Here is a 19,815-nt window from a genome sequence, read left to right on the forward strand (position 1 = left end):
AATGGGACCTCTATGATAATTATTTACATTTGGAGTCCTCGATAGGACAAAATTATAATGGCCAAGATGTCACCATCGAACCATTAGAAATAGTGATTTAAAATTATTAATTAAAAATTAGCTATAATTTTAAAATTAATCAAAATTTAGCTGCTTTTTCATGTGAAAATAAAATTTAAACAAAAATACGTTAAAAAATCGAAAAAATTCCAACATAATAGGCTGAGATTCATACTTTTTACATATGAGATTTTGGAATAATGTGTTGGAATTCATAATATTCTGGAGTTCCAATATAATATGCTGGAGGTCCATAATCCAACATGTTATGCTGGAACATTTCGTGTTGCAGTTAAGATACTTTTGTCCGAAAACATTAATAGGCTTTACCACAAATCCAAATTAATCGGGACCACAAAATATGTTGAACCAAATGGAAAACCAAGCTTTGAATATTAAAAAAAAAAAACATCATGTTGGCTAAATAAACTAAAGAATTAATTATTGCGTCCACTGCTTTGGAAGAATGTTTGGAACAAAACTAGTGACAGATTAATAATTCTTGTCTCGAGACTAATACATAAACAAATGTACCTGTAATAGGTGGCAAAATTGCTGACTATATCGTCCCTAACACAATTAGAAAAAGAAAAAGTTGAAAAAATTCTTTAGTTATTCGTTATTCAAAATTTACTGGCCTGACTAAGCCGAATTTTATTCTAGCCTAATAGGTGCACTAAGGGGGTAAACACGCTATGCAGGCAAATTCAGAATTTTAACTTGATGAATTTGAACTTTAAAGTTCTTAGCACTAAACTTTGTACTTTTAATATTATGTATTCAGATCTAATATTCATTAAAAAATTATGTGTTTTACATAAAAATCTAGACTTTGCATCGGGAATACAGGGTTCGGATGAACTTAATGCTGAAGCACTGGATTAGCCTCTGGACACTCACTACCAAAAAGTTCTTCATTCTCAAAATTCAAACAGAAATATTTGGTTAAGGTGGAAGGTCCAACTATTAGAAAAATTAACGACATTAAGTATTCAGAACTGCAAAAACATATTGTTTGAGCAAAAAGTGTAAAACCCTTTTGTCGAAATAATTATTGATAACAAAGAATGTAAATCTTAGCCAAACATAATTAATTCCAGATCCAAGCATATAAAGTACGAAATAAAAGAAGAATAAGGCCGCGTAAGATTTCTTAATATAATAATCGTACCTCAAACATGAAATATGAGCTTACATCTAGGGCGGATATGCACCATAATCATGGGAGCAAGGAAGGGGAAGAGAGGTGATCGTTGATGATGGAGAGGTTCCTCTTGTTTTCTCTCTTGTGGTAGCTCTCTTCCCGAATCCCCCCCCCCCCCTTTATCTGGGCTTTTCCCCCATATATATAGTTTCTTTCCCTTTTATCCAGTGGTCTTTGACCGGCATACTTTCTTACGACTGTACCTTTCGTCGTCTGCTCGAACACAACGCTTCTGTGATGTACGCTTTCCGACAATTTGACCCTGACGATAGTCGAGGTGCTCTTTACTATCTCGGCCCGTGAGCATGATTACAGCTTGGTCAACCCCTTATCATTCCTCTTAAGGACGACCATTCTAATCTACACATATAACTGGTTGGCTGCTGCATAAAATGTTTACATAATCAATTTATTATTAGATAATTACAAGTAAATTTTTTTATGAACGTTAGTTAGCTAGTAATTGATAAAAATCTGATAATGGCTATTACGAGTTAAAATTCATTGATAGTGTAAAAAAAATATTACACTCGCGATATATATAACTTAATCGAGACAAAAAAATATATAAATGAGGAAAAATAGCTTAATTCAAATAAAGTCTATTTCATTTTCAGGTGCATGTACCATGGTATATATTCGGAAATAGCTTCTATATATGGTCCATTCATGTTTTGGACCACGTTCCTAATAATAGAGAAATAGTTCTTTCTTCCAAATTAAAAAGAAGAAAAAACAACGACTTCTAGACAGACCCTATATAATACACTTCTACTAATATATATATATATATATATATATATATATATATATATATATATATATATATATAATAATTTTTTTATATTTTTAAACCACCTTTACCACAGAAAAATTCAAAAAAATTATATATTTTTACTGTATTGCGCAGTGTAATTTTCGGACAGGAAGACTCAATTAACCTTACATGGGGCTCCTATGTTGCTTCACATAGTTGAGCCAGCAACAGATCCAACAATGTGTTCTTAGTTCAGTAAAGTCTAGGGCTTTAAGGCCGAATTTTATGTGTGGAAAAAAATTATTATATATACATATAAATCATACTTTTTTTTTCAATTTAGAATTCATGACATCTAAATTTTGAATTCGTCACTAATTAAAATAAGTATAATTAACTAATTAATGATCGTCACGTGTCGCTTTAATCCCAATTAACAATAAAAGTAACATTTTATTTGATTTAGAAAAGTTTACTTTTAATTGTCACTTTAGGATTAAACAAATAAACACAACACCTTTGTCATTATAATAATATTTAGAACAACACATGACAAATAGTTATATTAAGCACATGTACAATCACTAGTTTTTAACTTTTATGATTGAACTAATTAAATCAAAGTTTTCTTTAAATAAAAAAGAAAGGGTATAAAGATTTTCTAGCGATGTTCTAGTTGGCACTTACCAGATTATCTTTTTACTAATTAGCGGATTAGTAGTTTTTTTTTGGTTCTGACTTCTATTCTGGACCCGATTAAATTCATATTTGCATCTAGAAATTCAATATTATAGGGTAAAATGCTTCATTATAAAGATGATTTCGTATTTAAAATTCAAACCGGAGTGCTCTAAATAAGAATGAAATTAATACTTATCACTTTATTACTATCTTTGTTGGTTAGTTGATTGAATATTGATAGTTATATAGTATTGTCCCAATCATTTGTAAAATAAAGAACTTTAGGTGGAAATCCGATCCCACATTATCCAAATATGGGGTTATTCTTATTTTAATATCCAAAAACGAATATAAATCTAAATTTTCAGATATAGATAGATACCATCGTACATATGCTTTGTCTCCTTAGGGACCCACAAAAAAATTGCAACATTTTTTATATTATATAGTATTATAAAGCAAATGGTTTGTCACTTAGATTTGGACATGCACCTTGCCCTTCATACATAAAAGAGTTCAGACCTATTTATAATTTGCATAAAATCTTACTTGAATCAAAGTCTTATAGTTTAGATCTAGTCGGGAAAGGAGGTAGAAGCTCGAATACGGGTACAACCGAACTCAATAAAATAATATATATATTTGAAATTAAAACACCTTATCTTTGCTTTATTAACTGCTAATTAACAGTACTAATATATACTTCATCCGTCTCAAATTATATGACGTAGTTTGATACGGCATAGAGTTTTAAAAAAATATTTTTTTAAATATATTATAATATTTAAGTGGCCATAATAAGATATTTGAAACTTGCGACCTTAAATATTTTACAGTAATATTTATGTATATATAAAAGCTTCGATTGACGATAGCATAGATATTATTTGCAAATAATAAAAAAAAATTCTAAATAAACTATTAAAGAAAAAATTATTCGTGGAAGTAGTTACTAATACTTGCATTAGTATAAACTGTTTGCACTATACCCTTTTAGGTGTGATCTTTTTACAAACGTTGCGTGAATACAAAATACTTTATGTATCAGACTGAATAAAAAAAATGTGTCATATAAATTAAAAAGAATGATCAAGAACTTCTTTAATTTTCTAAGAGTGGTGTGAAACAGCAAGTCATATACTGGTTCAAAGATGTTCAGACTTAATTCAGTAGTCATATATATGATGACATTAAGTACGAAAAATAATATATTAAAATATTAAACTAAAATCTCCTTGCCAGGGCGTGTATATATCAAACAATTTAAGTATCTCTGATGCCTGCAAGTGCGAGAAATTAGCTTGTAGTATTTGATGGTGTACATAAGGCTGTAAAATAATATATATATATATATATATATATATATATATATATATATATATATAAAACATAAACAATAATGAGTTTCTTTAAGAATCTTATAAATAGCAGGAGAAAATAAGATACTTCAAAGCGGCTTTGATAGAGTGTTTTACTCTCAAATTGAAATTTTTCAATACGAATATAAATTAATCAGACTCCAAAATAATATCAGACATCAAATAAGAAACAAAAATAAGTTGTTTAAATGTGGAAAAAGGAACTGAGGGAAAAATATTAAATGTGTTTATATATGTGACAGGAAAAGATATTGTGTCCGATGCATATATAGCATCAAAATCACTTCGTCATTTAGCTTCATATGTTATATTATATTATTCAAAAGCGGAGCAAGAAATTCAAATTTATAGGTTCAAATTTAGAACGATAATTTTAAAAGTTACTAATTAAATTTTAAATTTAATATACGTATATATTTAATAAATTTTTTAATATAAATATATTATTTAAGCAAAAACTATTATCTTTGACCGAATCGACAGGCTTCTAGCTTAGCCCATGATATTATTCCCACAGTTTAATTTTTGAGAGAAAGAGGAGACCTTATCTCTCTGACTCTCCTGCCTGCAAAAAGACATTAAACACAAGAAGCCTGTGTTCTTTAACCGCTATCTCCTCATTATATATATTTATATTATTACTCATAAATACTGACTCACTCTACATTTACAAACCCAACATAATCATCAAGTAGTAGTGCAAATTGCTATCTCATACCCACAAGTGGAAAGTTACCAAAAAAGAATACAGGCCTTATTATGTCTTATTTCGTATTTTTATAATAATATAAATAGATCAAATATTTCGAGCTAGCTAAGTCGGCAACAAGTCTAGGTTGAAACATAAGACGTTAAACTATCGATAGTTTCACGGAGCAACTCTGAACGAGGACGTTGAAATTGTTTGTTGTTGTTCTGCGAGTTGAAGTTCTGATTTTGAAGTTGAGTTGCACAAGATGAATCACTCTGTTCCTAATTTTGAAATGGTTGACGACTACCCGATTATTCCTACAACTTCTGGTATCACCATCCCGTCAAAGAAGTCCACAGTGTAGGTTTCATGAAATATTTTTATTTTTTATTCGATATTTGGTATGGTATTTGAAATTTAGTGATTCTACAAGTCTGATCAATGCATATCTTTTAACAGAATGGATGAAGATACAATGGAGCTAATATGGCAAAATGGACAAATAATTGGCCAAAGCCAAAATCAAAGATCTCAAACGGTAGTAGCTTCAGCTCCACCAATATTTATACAAGAGGATGAAATGGTCACGTGGCTTCAGTATCCACTTGACGATTCTTCTTTCGGGCGTGATCTCTATGCCGAATTTCTCTATACTACGCCGAGCTCCTCCGTTGTCACCGCCGCCGTGCCGCCGCCGGGAGAGATTGATACTACCACGACGGAGATCCGTCCGAATCAGCCTCCGCCTCAATTGAGATGTACTGAGGGAGAATTTTCACATCGCTTACAGAATTTCGGGCATTTCTCACGATTGCCTAAGGCAAAATCGCAAAATTATACATCGAGTTCTGGTAACACAGCTAGGGTATCAACGATTGTCGATTCGAATGAAACTCCAGTGGCAGAGTTTTCACGCGTATCGGATAAAGTAGCGCCAGTTTCCCCCGGGAATGACGAAGGAAAGGCCACGACTGATACTACTACGACGGCGGCGGAAACAACCAGCGGCAGGGAAACGTCGACGACGGCATGTGAGTTCACGGGGACGTCATCGGCAAGTGGCTCGAGAGGTAGTGTAAGTGCCAGGGCGGAACCACCGCCGCTGCAGCCTCCGCAGGAGCCGGCGCTTATGCCGGCGGAGGATCGGAAACGGAAAGGAAGAGAAAGAGGAACGGAGGACAATGAAGAACATAGCGAGGTGGGTAAGCAGCTAAATTAGTTTCTGGTTGTTTTATCTTCTCTTAATTCCCTAAATTTTTTAATTAAATAGTCTGTTTAGTTAAGTATTAGTCTATTTAATAATTAGAAAAAATAATATTGTATTGCCGCTTTTAAAATAATAGCTAAATTTTATGTGTATATATATATTCACACACTACATGTTATATATAAATATTATATAAATTCTATACACTTTTTGATTATCGAATGTAAATAATTTCTGGGACGGATTAAAAATAATCGCACATTTAATTATAATAAAGTAATAAGATTCGTTTTGTTAGATGAATCTCACCATTGAGTTAATTTTTATTTACAAATGATAGTGTATGCTAGTCTTATTCTTACGTCACGAAGGTAGAGAGTTTGTTTTTTGACAGACCATTCGCTTAAGAAAAATATAATCACAATATTTTTAAAAAAGAAATATCGAGTGGAAAAGTTACCGAATAAAATAGTAATAACAAAAAAAATTTAAAAATAAAATAGTCGAAACAGAAAAAATAATAGATAATAATAAAAATTTAAGACTAAAAAAATACGAGAATAATATTAGTACTAATTTATTTAATATAAGCTGATAATTTCCTTGATTAATTAAATTGTATTGAACTATTAATAATATATAAATATATATTTTTCAATGCGTTATAATATAATGCACTAAATTATAAAATACGGTAAGTTTCCTATTTATTAAAAATATTAGAAGTTACTTTATCATTTTTATTATCAGCAAAAAATTAGATTCTTTCTTTTTAATTTATGTAAACGTATTTTTTTTAATTCATGTCAAAAAAATAACTTTTTTTTATATTTGGAAATAAATTACTTTTATGTAATAATTTATAGCTACTCAAAATATATGTGTCTTATTTTATATAAGTTTAAATCTTTTTTTTTTTAAATTTCGTGACCAATTAAATACTCGCTCCGTTCATTTTTTGTTATTCACTTTTGATTTTGCACTTTTTTTAAAAAAGAATAAATGAGGTATATATTTTATAATTTTCCCCATATTAATAACAATATTTTTAAAAGTTTTGGGAAATAAATTGAGGAATGAGTAGTTAATGAATGAAAAAATAGAAAAAAATATTATCTTTTTTTATTTAGTATAATAGATAAGTAAAAATAAAAATATATTTTTAATATAGTAACCAAGTAAAAGCGAACGGAGTGAGTAGGAATATATTATTGTCGGTCCAAATAATATTTGTTAAATGCTCGGAAAATGAAGAACATATTCCAACGGATAAAATCACACTGTATTTTTTGCACGTTGGGGTGTGTTCAGTATTGGGGAGTGGCTTTGTCGTTTACTGTATTTTTCCACATATTTAGCGCTCCGGAGAGTTCGTGGCCAGAAGAAAGCCACGTCATCAACATATATACGTAAAATGATGCCAAGTGGCATAATAGGTTAATAGAGTATCTTAGCTTTGACACGTGTATCGTTGTTCACCACATATTTGCTACACGGATTCTCATGCTACTAATAGGTCGACGAAGCACCTTGTTGGAACAATCACAAAGTACAAATTCTACTGGTCATCCCAATTTATTGGGCTTTTCTTCTCTCTCTCTCTGTTATTTTTTTCCTTTTGTTTTCAATTACTAGTATATTCCTTCCATCCTATTTTACGAATATAAATAGAACCTTTAATAAGTTATAAATATTTATATAATTATGAGTTATTTTATTCAAAAAAAGTTAAATTATTTTTAAATATAAAAAAATATTTTATTTTTGTGGCAAACTAAAAAGAAAAGTCAATATCGGCCTTTATTTAATGTATAAAATTATTCGTCAAATTGAATTTCTCATTTTTCGTAATAGTAACACCTTTCACGTTAAAAATTATATTTTTTTTCTAAATGGCATCAATATTTAAAATCATATACTAGTAGTTTCTAGTATCTAATATATATAAATAATATTAAATAAATTTAAAAAAGCATACTCCATTCATCTCAATTTATGTGAAAGTATTAGGTGACAAGGGTTAATGTACCTAATTTTAAAATAAAATTTACATATTTAAAAACTGCAGGAAAAATATTATCATAAGACAACATAGTTAATAATTTCAAATATTTTAAAAACGACTTGGAGAAAATTGTAGTCAAAGAAAAATATGCTTTTCTCCCCAAATAGTCATACTTTCACATCAAATGGGACGAGAGAAAATTAAAGTTTATTTATTGTATTATATAGTACTTTCACATTTTCATATTCTTGCTTGAGTATATCATTGCTAGTTATCATAAATCTGTTGGTTTTCAAGACCTTGTGTTTTAGGGGCGAAGTGTAGCAATAGCCACTTTTAAGCTCGATATTTAAAATATATTTATAATTTATAATGTATTCAAAGATTTGTCAATTCACCCTAACTTCAGGACTAATAAGTACCTTGAATTTGGAAATTCAAGACTTAGTGGGCGTTTGGACATAAGAATAGTAAATTCTAAAAAAAAAAGTGATTTTTTTTTAAAGTGAAAATGGTATTTGAAAATTAGAGTTGTGTTTGGACATGAATATAATTTTGGGTTGTTTTTGAAATTTTGTGGGTGATCTAAGTGAAAATTTTGAAAAACAGCTTTTTAGAGTTTTTCAAATTTTTGAAAAATTCCAAAATGCATCTTCAAGTGAAAATTGAAAATTTTATGACCAAACGCTGATTTCACAAAAAAAAAAAAAAAAAAAATTCTTATGTCCAAACGGGCTCTTAGTGTCCTGAATTTTGGAGTTGCTAATTTGAAATTAAGGACTAAGTGTCCTGAATTTCTGAACTACTAATTTGAAATTCAGGACATAAGATTCGAACTTTAGGACATGATGTCCTGAAGTTTGAACTTTGAGGTTTAAACTCTAAGACGTCGTGTTCTGAACTTTGAGCGAAATTGGCTAATCTGTAAATACCTTATAAACTGTGAATATATTTTAAACAACATACTTAAAAGTTGTTATCCGGTATCATTTCCATGTGGTTTAGCCTAATTGAAATACATTGCGAGATGCATTTGGAGATTGGGTTGAAGATGCCAGTAGCTCTGTCTCTCCTTAGTCTAGATTGTAGTCTGGAGAATGACATGAGGAATGCAAATCTGCAATTTTATTGAAAGGAATAAGTTCAGCAGCATTTAAGTTGAACTGTCTATTTAAGGTATGAAACAGATGAGTAGGAGCAATGGAAATGTCTGTGAGTATATATAAACTAACATGATTTTCAATGTACAAATAAAATAACTAGTGACTGCAGGAGGGAGTAGCACATTTAAGACCGCAAAGATGTGGTACATTATACTAATCTTTAGTTTAAGACCACAAGATTTAAAAGTCTTTCCTACTTATTTTTAAACTTTGTACCCAGACAAACTAAACAACAACAACAACCGAGTAATAATCCCACTAATGGAGTCTGAGAGGGTAAAATGTACACAGACCTTACCCCCTGAGAATAGAAAGGCTGTTTCTGGGAGACCCAGTCAAACTAAAGACGCATAAACTGAAACGAAGGGAGTATCACAATTCTAATTCTTTTCCTTGATAAAAATGTGCTGGTCCAGATATTCCTTTATTTGACTTTTACTTTATTTCTACTGTCTTAGGATGCTGAATTTGAGTCTGCTGATGCAAAGAAGCAAACCAGCAGTTCTACATCCACAAAGAGATCTCGTGCCGCAGAGGTCCATAATCTTTCTGAAAGGGTATATACTTTTGTTAGTATACTGTATTTGTAAAATAATTCTGGAAATATAAATGAACATAAACAGGAATGAACTATGAAATAACTGAAAATCAATTTGAGCCCACTGAATTCACAGTGTTTCCTTAAGGAATTTAATCCCCTCCTAGTACCCAAGGTTATGGATTATTTCCTCCCAGGATAGAACGAATTACACACTAGTGTAGTGGTACTTCAAACCCCAGTGTTTCAGCGAACACAAAGTTCGGTAGCAAATCACACTTACTGTTGCTTTGTTTGATGTTTAAACTATGCAGAAGAAGGAGAGGAAACTCAGAAAATCGTATGGAAATTCTGAGCAGAATAATCTTGTATTTATAGTCAAAGTTGGGCTGAAATCTGAAGAGGTGCAACTCTTCAGAATGATTGTTTCTGCAAAACGGCCACAGCATAAATGTCATTACATAAATGGCTATTTACTCAACAATAAAGAGGGAAAATTGACGAGGGTAGTTAATTTTCTGTTACCAAAACAGGAAAAAACGGATTGGAGGATTTAATATTAATATTTATTTTAATATTAATATTCTGTTATTAAAATAAATATTTAATAACATTTCTGTTAATATTTTACTATTAACAAATAAATTTGGTCCAAAAAATTAATTGATCATTTGACCGAATTCAAAGCCGAGCGAACGACAACGGCACAATGCTTACCTTCTTCTCAACTCTTTTAAGAGCTAGAAGAAGAGCAATTGCTTATATACCCATAAAAAACCTCTTCCTCTTCCAATATGGGACAATGTCCATTTACCAAGGGGGAACTTAAAATTTCACTCAATAATTTAGTTTCCCTCCATTTCTCATTCACCCTCTTTTAAGTATTTAATATATTAATTAAATACATAAAAAACCCAACAACTTTTTCAAGTCTCAGTCTGAAGGTTTTGATGGTATAACTATTTTTCTAGTATGATTGGGTAATAAATATGTGAATGCAGAGACGTCGAGATAGAATAAATGAGAAGATGAAGGCTCTACAAGAACTCATACCGCGGTGCAATAAGGTTTTTACACTATGTTCTGTTCATAAGAGTACTGCTCTTAATGGAAAATGAATTCTTGTTTTCATATTATAAGTTACTCTTTTATCAACTTTCAGTCAGACAAAGCTTCAATGCTGGATGAAGCGATTGAGTACCTTAAATCATTGCAAATGCAAGTGCAGGTAATATTTGTTGACATTCTCTTTTCTCGCATTGGTAACTTATCTAGTATTTTGATTGTATGAAGTTTTTCAATGATAAATCGTTTTCTTCATATTGTGTTATTTATTTCACTTGTTCTACAAATAGGAAAAGTCTACTGAAAATATATTTCCCAAAATGAAGATTGACTAAGTCAAACAGGATAACTTCCTAGTGTAGAAAATATGGAATTTAGATTATCAAAAGTTCTAAGTCATGTATCAGTGTGGAATAATTCTGATCCAATATCAGGATTTTGGTACTCTTGAGTTATAAGGAATGTAAATTACTTCTTTCTTTCCATTTTGATGCTTCACCTTTTAAAGTTTCCTTCTTGACAGAAGTTTACTCCAATGCCGAGGAGATCTTTGGTGTTATAAAGATTCTTGGCAGTTTTAAATTTATGAAAATCATATTATGTTTGAGGTCATAAATGGTTAGGTAGTTGTAGAACAACTTCACTGATCAAATTTCATTGAAAGGAAGCAGTAACTGATTAATGGGAAGGACCAATACTTTTTAGTTTAATAGACTAGGAACCGGAAAATCCAAGTCTCTCGCTTTGGCTCAAGAAGGGAGCAGCCCGGTGCACTAAGCTCCTGCTATGCGCAGGGTCCGGGGAAGGGCGGAATCACAAGGGTCTATTGTGCGCAACCTTACCCTGCATTTCTGCAAGAGGCTGTTTCCACGGCTTGAAACCATGACCTCCTGGTCATATGGCAGCAACTTTACCAGTTACGCCAAGGCTTTCGCTTTGGCACATCTTTCTGTTATTCCAGATTTTGTTAACTTATTCTTGGTGTTGCTTTGTTATGTCGTTATTTATGGTATCCTGTCCAGTATTATATATGATCCCAGTATGTAAAATCCTGCTTGTAAGTTGACATGTGTTGTATCTTCATTTGAAGCTGCTAGGGGAAAAAAATAAGTGGTCAGTTTAGGATACAGTTTGATCATAGCTACTTGTCTGCAGATGATGTCAATGGGATGTAGCATGGTCCCTATGATGTATCCTGGAGTCCCGCAATACATGCCAATGATGGGAATGGGTATGCGTATGGGGATGGGTACGGGAATGGGCATGAACCGGCCAATGGTTCCATATCCATCTCTAATGCCAGGTCCGGCAATGCAGAATGCAGCTGCAGTAGCACAAATGACTCCTAGATTTCCTGTTCCAGCATATCATTTGCCGTCAGTTCCTGTACCTGATCCGTCCAGAATCCGAGCAGCGAACCAGCCAGATCATCCAATAATGAACTCACTTGTTGGACATAATACTAATCAGCCCAGACTTCCAAATCTTAGTGATCCATATCAACAATGTTATGCTCTACACCAGGCACAAGTGTTACCACAGGCAAGTCCTTTGTTCTTCTCACTCATTATATTTGTTTATTGTTTTTTTCAGCCCCACCCCCTTAGTTTCATAAGTCTAAATGATTTGGAGTTCAATAGCAGCTCCTACACTCATTAATTTTGCGCCTTCTAACATCTCGAGTTTTGATTGTCCTTAACCTCGGTACACTTCACACTCATTCAATCATGAGAAAAATACCGAAAACCCAACTAAATCTGGATTCACATATATTCTTGAACATTGTCATGATGACGATGTTCATGTGGAACTATCACCCAGAATTGCATCTTGAAACAGAGACTAAAATTAATATCAACTGTGGTCAACCGTCTAAAACAGCTTGTTTTCTCATTACCTTAATTTTTTGCATATTCTTTTGAAAAAACATTTCATAATACACAGCTTTTGAATGCAGAATCAGCGAGCGGAACAGCCAAGCAGCCGCATAGAAGAAAGTCCAGCAAATCATCAAACTGGTAAGTTTATGATTCAGATACTCATACGTTTACATATTACTCCCTCCGTTCACTTTATTTGTCCACTATACTAAAAATACATTTTTACTTTTACTTGTCCATTATACTAAATCAAGAGAAATATAATATATTTTTTTCCTATTTTACCCTTATCATTAGTTGCTCATTTTCAAAATTATTTCTCAAGACCTTTTGAAATGCTATCATTATTAGGGGTTATATGGTAAAATATATACTACAATTATTATTTTTTAAGAGACGTGAAAAGTTTAAATTGGGCAAGTAAAAGTGAACGGAGGGAGTACATTATTACGGTTGTTATAATACCAGACAGAAGATTAAGGAAAGATTAATCAACACTGAAGGCTGGAAAATTAAGTGCATCTTAGTATCTGACATTATTAACTTGTTACTCCTGCTGTTTCATTTATATGGCTGTATTTGATTGAGCACAGATTTAAGAAAGAAAGACTTGAATCTTAGAACTTGTGATCTTAAACATATCTATGAGACTATGACTATAAGAGCATGTCATTAAGGGTAAAATGAAAAAATTGAAAGAGTTTCTATATATAGAAAGGTGTCATCCTATTAGAATTGACTAAAAAGGAAAGAGTGTCATATAAAATGGGATAGATGGAGAATGTATTAGTATATGTTCGAGCAACAAGAAGATCTCAAGCATAGAACTTTAACTTATTGTTTTTAAATCTCTTGCACAAATTACGTGAAGAAGATGCTAGCGGGAGCTTAGTGCACCGGACTGCCTTTTTTTCACAAATTACGCAAGAAGATGCTAAAAAATATTATCTCTTTTTTTGCTAATATGACTTCTTGACTATCAGTGCCAAATTCAGAAAAACTGATATAAACTTGGTATTTTATTCAATTTCTGTGCTTTTGCAGGTTGATTACAAGGTGGATCGACCAAGAGAGCTTTTCACCAACCAAATTTTGTAGTGTAAGAGATTTAAGAGAAACAAGACTGCAGTCTACACTGGCTCACTAATACGAGTATAACTTTCTCTAATTTGTAATTATTATGATAGAATTAGTATTGCTTTATTTATTGTATTTTTTTCCCCTTTAAAAGCAACAGCTGGTTGTCAAACTTGTTAGAATATTACCTACAGTCACGTCTTATTTCTTGCAGTATTTGACCTCTCTCCCCCCAGAGTCCAGAACAGAACAGAGCCAGATTGATGAAAGTATTACTCCCTCCGTTGTCCAAGTTTACTTGTTCACTATTAAATTGACACTTCTTAATATGATAATTTTACTATATCACCCCTAATTATTATTATTGAAAAATTAACTTTGACTATTATAAATTCAAAATGTTGGAAATAATAAGGATTAATTAGGTATAAGATTGTAAATTATTCATTGATTTATCAAATTGGACATCTATTTTTAGTATAGTGAACAAGTAAACTTGGACGAAAGGAGTACTATATAAAATCTTTGATTGATTTTCCCCTTCCTTGATCCCTATCCCATTGGTATAATGTTTGATTATGAGATGGGTAATCTTTGTGAGAATCACCCACGTCTTGTGAAGATAGCGTGTGTTAGCCAATTTTCGAATTAGTAATTAAAAAATAGTCAGCATTTGCAAAATCATTAAAAAAATAGCTAACTAACTTATGTTAATAAAATTAGACAAAAATACCTAGTTGAGACACAGGAAATTACAGCATAATATATTGGATTATGGAGCCTCTGCGTATAAACTTCTAGCATATTATGTTGGAACACTAGTACATTATGAAATTCCTACACATTATGCAGGAATCTCATATGTCAAAAATTCGAACTCAAGCATATTATGCAAGAATTTTTTTCCAATTTTTAAGTGTGTTTTTGTTCAAATTTTATCTTTACATGAAAATGTGACTAAGTTTCAATTGATTTTCAAGCTATGACTATTTTTCAATTACCAGTTGTAAATCGGATTATTTCTGATTTTCCCCCGATATCTTTGTAGCCAGTAGCCACATTTCTGTTTCCTACTCCCTGTTTCATTTTTACCAGACACAAAGTTTAAAATATATTTAAGAAAACTTTTAACACGTAAGCCGAATAAATGCAAAACACCTAGAATGTTTTTTCTTTACGTAATCTTTTCATTCTCCTATAAATTAAAAAAAAATTAAAAACAGAATGAGCTTTTATATTAAGTAGGTTCTAACAAATCATGTCATAAGGGTAAAATAACATGGTAAGATTAAATAGTTTCCAAAAAAAGAAAGGTGTCACACTTTTGGGACAGACTAAAGAAAAAAGCTGACATATAAAATGGGATAGGGAGAATAACACCTTGCAAATCAGGCAGTCTTTTAGACAAAGTTACTCCATTTTAAGTAATGATAACTGCAAAATGTACGATAAAATAGAGATGCTGCTAGGTCATCATAGCTTCCTTTCCTTCTTCCACCTTTGGATTACTAGGAAAGAAATATTGTCTAAATATTTAATTTAACTGTTTATCTACACACTTCATTCAAGGTACAAACAATTTGAAGTAGAAGCTGATAGAAGAAGAGCAGGATCGTGAGCGTAGAATGAACTAAACTGCGAGGAGAAGACCAGATTGTTTTTCCTAATGAAAGTTGAAGGAGATGCTGAATCAGAACTATCTGCAGTTGTATCATTAACATCTTCAAGCAAAACGTAAGATTCGCGCAAAATCTTCTTTGGTAGATATGATCCCGTGCCCGAACAACTTAATGATAGCTTCTGAACCATGGGGAAAGATCTTCCTTTGTTACGGCGCTATTCATTGTCAGGAAATCATGCTTCTGTTGAAATCTTCATTGACTAATCATGGACAAAATCTGCAGTCACATGACATTAAGCAGTACCAGAAAAAGGTTGCCTTGTAAGAATTACTATTATTGAAGTATGATATTATTATATGTGTACTGTCTAGAGGGAAGGAAGAATGCCACATTTACCTTTTCACTGAATATGCGAAATTCTTCCTTGTCCATTGCCTTGTCAAGTTCCTGACAAACGACAATAGAAAATTGAAGCAGCATTAACATTCCTATGAGAAAGGGAAAAATATCAAGTCAAAGGGGAGATGACAGATATTTTGTTCCACCACAGAAATTATTTGATTCTTGTCTTTCAAAAGATATTTGCAATACTCCTGAATGATTATTTATAGGGTGTAACTAACAACGGATTCATCCCTTCCACTATCTGTTTTTGTTAGAGTTATTTGCTTAGTGAGAATAAAAAGAATAATAAATAGAAAAGAATAATGGTTTGGGTTGTGTATCTACTTCCAATCTACGGCAGGAGAGACGGTTCCATCGGAACAAATATTTATTTCAAGTTCTTTTCCAATTAGCATTTCGACTAAAGTAGATATTGCCCTTTGACTTGACTTCGCACCCTAAATCTATTAAAATAGCACAATATTGGATATTTAAGTAGGTCTATGGTAAGGCAAAGTAAGTGTGTATATATACATACACACACAAAGCAGAGCTATGGTACTTACAGCCTCTGCATCCATAGAAGAATCTATGCTGCATATGAGATTTTGAAGCTCTTTGTTCCGTATAGCCTCACGAATTTCATTGGAAGAAGCTGCAATGAAGCTAGAAGATGTCACAGGGGAAATGAAAAACTCAAGAAACAGAATATTGGTTTGGCACATGATAAGAAACTCATTAAATGCTAACAAAACCTTCAATGTCTAGTATAATAAATCAGTATTTTTGTTGAGAGGAGGGTTATAGAAAGGTCAATCAATGGGCTGTAAATCTGAAAAATTTATAGACAAAGTCCAATAAGGGGTTTACAATTCTTGAAGCCAAAGTATGTGCATTTCTCAGAACTAGAATATAGAAAGGTATAGTAGTAAAATCTAAGTTAAACTCGGTATCAGTAGCTTTGGCTCTTACTAAGGTGAGATTCTTAGCAAATCATGCCCTTCACCTTAAGCAAAAACATATGCCTTAATATCACAAACCATATGGAAACAAAATGATGCCTGAATTAATAAAGATGATAGTGAAGCACAAATCCTTCCTGATTCCAAGCTATAATGTTGTAGAAACTATTTATTCAGTCTTATGAAAGGGACATGAGGTGTATTTCGATAATATGAGAAAACACATGTCACACTTTTCTCTTCCAGTTGAGCGTCACCATATCCCTCTTTAAGGAAGGGAACAAGTATGTTTATCTGGAGGTTGCCTCTCGAAGCGCAAGTATGTGCATCTTTTTACAAATATGATAAGCTCATGAAGAGCGTGACAGTTGTATGTCATCCGCTAGCTATGTTACAGAAATCATGCAGCGAATGAGATACTCAGGTGCTTCCTGAGAATCGGTATTATTTTCTATTACACAAGTTTGTGAAACATACCTATAGACTCTAGTCGTGACTGATTCAGCACCTCGCTTTGCTCATCAATGTAGATTGGCTTCTCCACATGTGATCCCGGAGCAGAAGCTGATAGATATAAGTTGAGGCATGTTACAATCTTAAAGTAGGATACCATACATCAAACTTAAATGAAACCACCAAACAATGCCTGAATTATACCAGCTGAATTCATCACTGGTTCACACAAACTAGTCAGAGTCGAAGTGTAAAATCATGCTGACTCATTTATAAATATATAGCAATAGGCAAGAGGGTTGATGATCATAACTTACCGTTTACGCAAATACAAATATTCAATGGTCTTTGGAGAAAGAAAAAACAACAATAAAAAGAGTACCTCAATCTCTTTAGATTATGGCGCTAGACCACTGTAACAATTACATCCAAAACCAGCAACCATCCCCCGAGTTATCCGCAAACCTAGTAAGCACCTTCCACTGAAACCTTCAAAACTACTTCCTCCCATCTACCCCACCAACCCTCCTCTTTTCCATCCATTTAACCATCAGCTTTTAAGAAATACCCAAAGCCCTAAAATAACGGACGGCCTAACCCCCAGGCTCATGTAGCCTCTACAACCCTGTATAACCCACCTTCTTCCTCCTCCGGTTTCCCTGTAACCCTCCCCTTCACTTTCCCTCTGTTCCAGTCGTACCTTACCCACCGATGGACCCTTTCCAGCGGTGCTATTCAGATGGATGCAAGACCCATTTGATAATGGGAAAGCTTACAGCACTTCCAGAAAATAAAGGTTAAATATGCTCAAACAGAAAATGTCATGAAGATTTAAGTGAAATAATAGATGTTTCGGTTATTTACATGAGAAAAACATAAAAATGTTGGTTCCTTCACACAATTAGTAATATAAAATAATTATGAAAAGAAAGAAAGAAACATAGAAGGTGAAACACTACCCCGAAAGAAGTAGGGGTTAAGTTTGAAAAATCCAAACTAACAAACTAAGGTAGTCTAAGTACCGAGAGAATATTCACTTCTTTCTTTCTATTCTCATAAATCCCTTAATCTTTTTAATGAAGATGCATAAGATAGTGGTTCTAAATAGTTTTAACAGTAAGATGTGAATGCAGGAAAATGAGAGCAGAGCTAAGCCAGTTGAGGATGCTACTTAGAAAAAGTTGTAAGAAGCATTACTCATTAGTCCATTAACTCGACAATTAAAACTATACATACATAGCAGACAGAAACTTCAATCTGATTCTCCAGAAACTCATTCATCAAAGAGAAGGTTCGTGCAATATCGAAGTTTTCTAAATGCTATTGAATGTAACTCACCATTAGACGCAAGAAGGATAGTTAAATGACAACCAAATAAGGCTGAAACTCTTGATTATGAAATACTAACAAAGACAATAAACTTCAACTACAATTAAAGAAAAAAAATATGCATATAATTCGCATTCTTATAGTGATTATGCAAAGGTATAAAGAGAAAAAAGTTCAACTTCTTATTTGAGAAGCTATCCTTACCAAGCTTTTCCACAGAAGAAGGTTCCAGTTCTGGTTCCGGTTTCACACAGAAAATTTCTGCATAATCCATAAATAAGCTCATGTAAAACCCATTTTCATCTTAATCTACAGAAACAAATAAGTAGTGCCTACATGAATAATCAGGTTCATAGAATGTGTTTCCAAGAACAGACCTTTATGCTTCTTGAAACAGACCAAAGAACAACTGCAAGACGAAAACAAAAACAACCAAAAAAGTTACGGATCTTTCAATTATCTTTCTAATAACACAACCCATTTAAGTTATATGCTCTGACACTATAATGAATTGTTCACATCATCGTCAATGTACGAAATTTTTACACTCACAGGTCACTTTTACCTGTTATAGCAGGTAATCTGTATTACAAATCTCACATTTTAACGAGGCTTACATGTAGTTATTCTTGAGTGACCTGATAGTGTAATATATACCTCCAACTCATTAAGAATTACCAATCAATACTATTAAATAGAGAAAGTGACATGATTATGTAAATATTTTTTCCATCGTCGGTGCATAGAACTTAAATTCAATACTAAATTAACAAAACCTACTGCTATTACGCCTCAATCCCAAACTAATTAAGTCCACTGTATGAATCATCTAACTCAAAACACAGGATTAAAAGTAAAATCAAAATAAGCATAATTTAAATAATAAGCAAGAAAGGGAAATTTACTAGGGTATGAAGCAATTGGGACACTTGTATTTTGATTGTGCATCGTCGCATACTTTGCAATTTTTGGGTCCCATTTTCCTTCTGATTGATTTATCGTATTTTCTTTGCTACAGAATCAAAAGCTGATTAAGTGATGTAGAATGGAGAACAGTTCACAGCTGAGAGCGAAGAGGAAAGTTTGTAGGAATGGTGAAAAATATTTGGAGTTTTTGCGGTTTTTGATACGTAAGGGTTAAAGTGCCAAATTGGTCCACTTACTTTGAGTTATATTCAATATAGTCCCAAAACTTGGTCAAATTGTTGTATCCTCCACCTTTAAAAAAAAAAAAGGCAATTGACAAAGATTATTTTTAGCCTACGCCAGAAATTATTTCCATCCGATAATCTATACATATACTCTCTCCGGTCCACAATAAGTGACCAATTTTCTTTTTTATTTTGGTCCAAAATAAG

At 32.4% G+C, this 19,815-nt stretch overlaps 2 protein-coding genes across 2 annotated transcripts; one reads left to right on the forward strand and one right to left on the reverse strand.

Moving 5' to 3' along the window:
- Positions 1–4,734: 4,734 nt before the first annotated feature.
- On the forward strand, positions 4,735–13,887 carry LOC107808530 (transcription factor PIF1-like). The gene is made up of 8 exons (XM_016633065.2): positions 4,735–5,132; positions 5,232–5,970; positions 9,606–9,704; positions 10,687–10,752; positions 10,848–10,913; positions 11,906–12,292; positions 12,708–12,768; positions 13,675–13,887. The coding sequence occupies exons 1-8, from the start codon at positions 5,038–5,040 to the stop codon at positions 13,677–13,679; spliced, it is 1,518 nt and encodes a 505-aa protein (XP_016488551.2). The 5' UTR covers positions 4,735–5,037; the 3' UTR covers positions 13,680–13,887.
- Positions 13,888–15,105: 1,218 nt separating this feature from the next.
- On the reverse strand, positions 15,106–19,564 carry LOC107817311 (uncharacterized). Its single transcript, XM_075249171.1, has 7 exons — positions 19,363–19,564; positions 18,835–18,866; positions 18,662–18,718; positions 17,153–17,239; positions 16,280–16,368; positions 15,726–15,776; positions 15,106–15,605 (listed from the first exon to the last, which is right to left on the reverse strand). Exons 1-7 carry the CDS (start codon positions 19,434–19,436, stop codon positions 15,582–15,584), a joined length of 414 nt encoding a protein of 137 aa, XP_075105272.1. The 5' UTR covers positions 19,437–19,564; the 3' UTR covers positions 15,106–15,581.
- Positions 19,565–19,815: the final 251 nt, after the last annotated feature.

Source organism: Nicotiana tabacum, chromosome 3 (genome assembly GCF_000715075.1).
Source record: "Nicotiana tabacum cultivar K326 chromosome 3, ASM71507v2, whole genome shotgun sequence".
Taxonomy (NCBI): Eukaryota; Viridiplantae; Streptophyta; class Magnoliopsida; order Solanales; family Solanaceae; genus Nicotiana; species Nicotiana tabacum.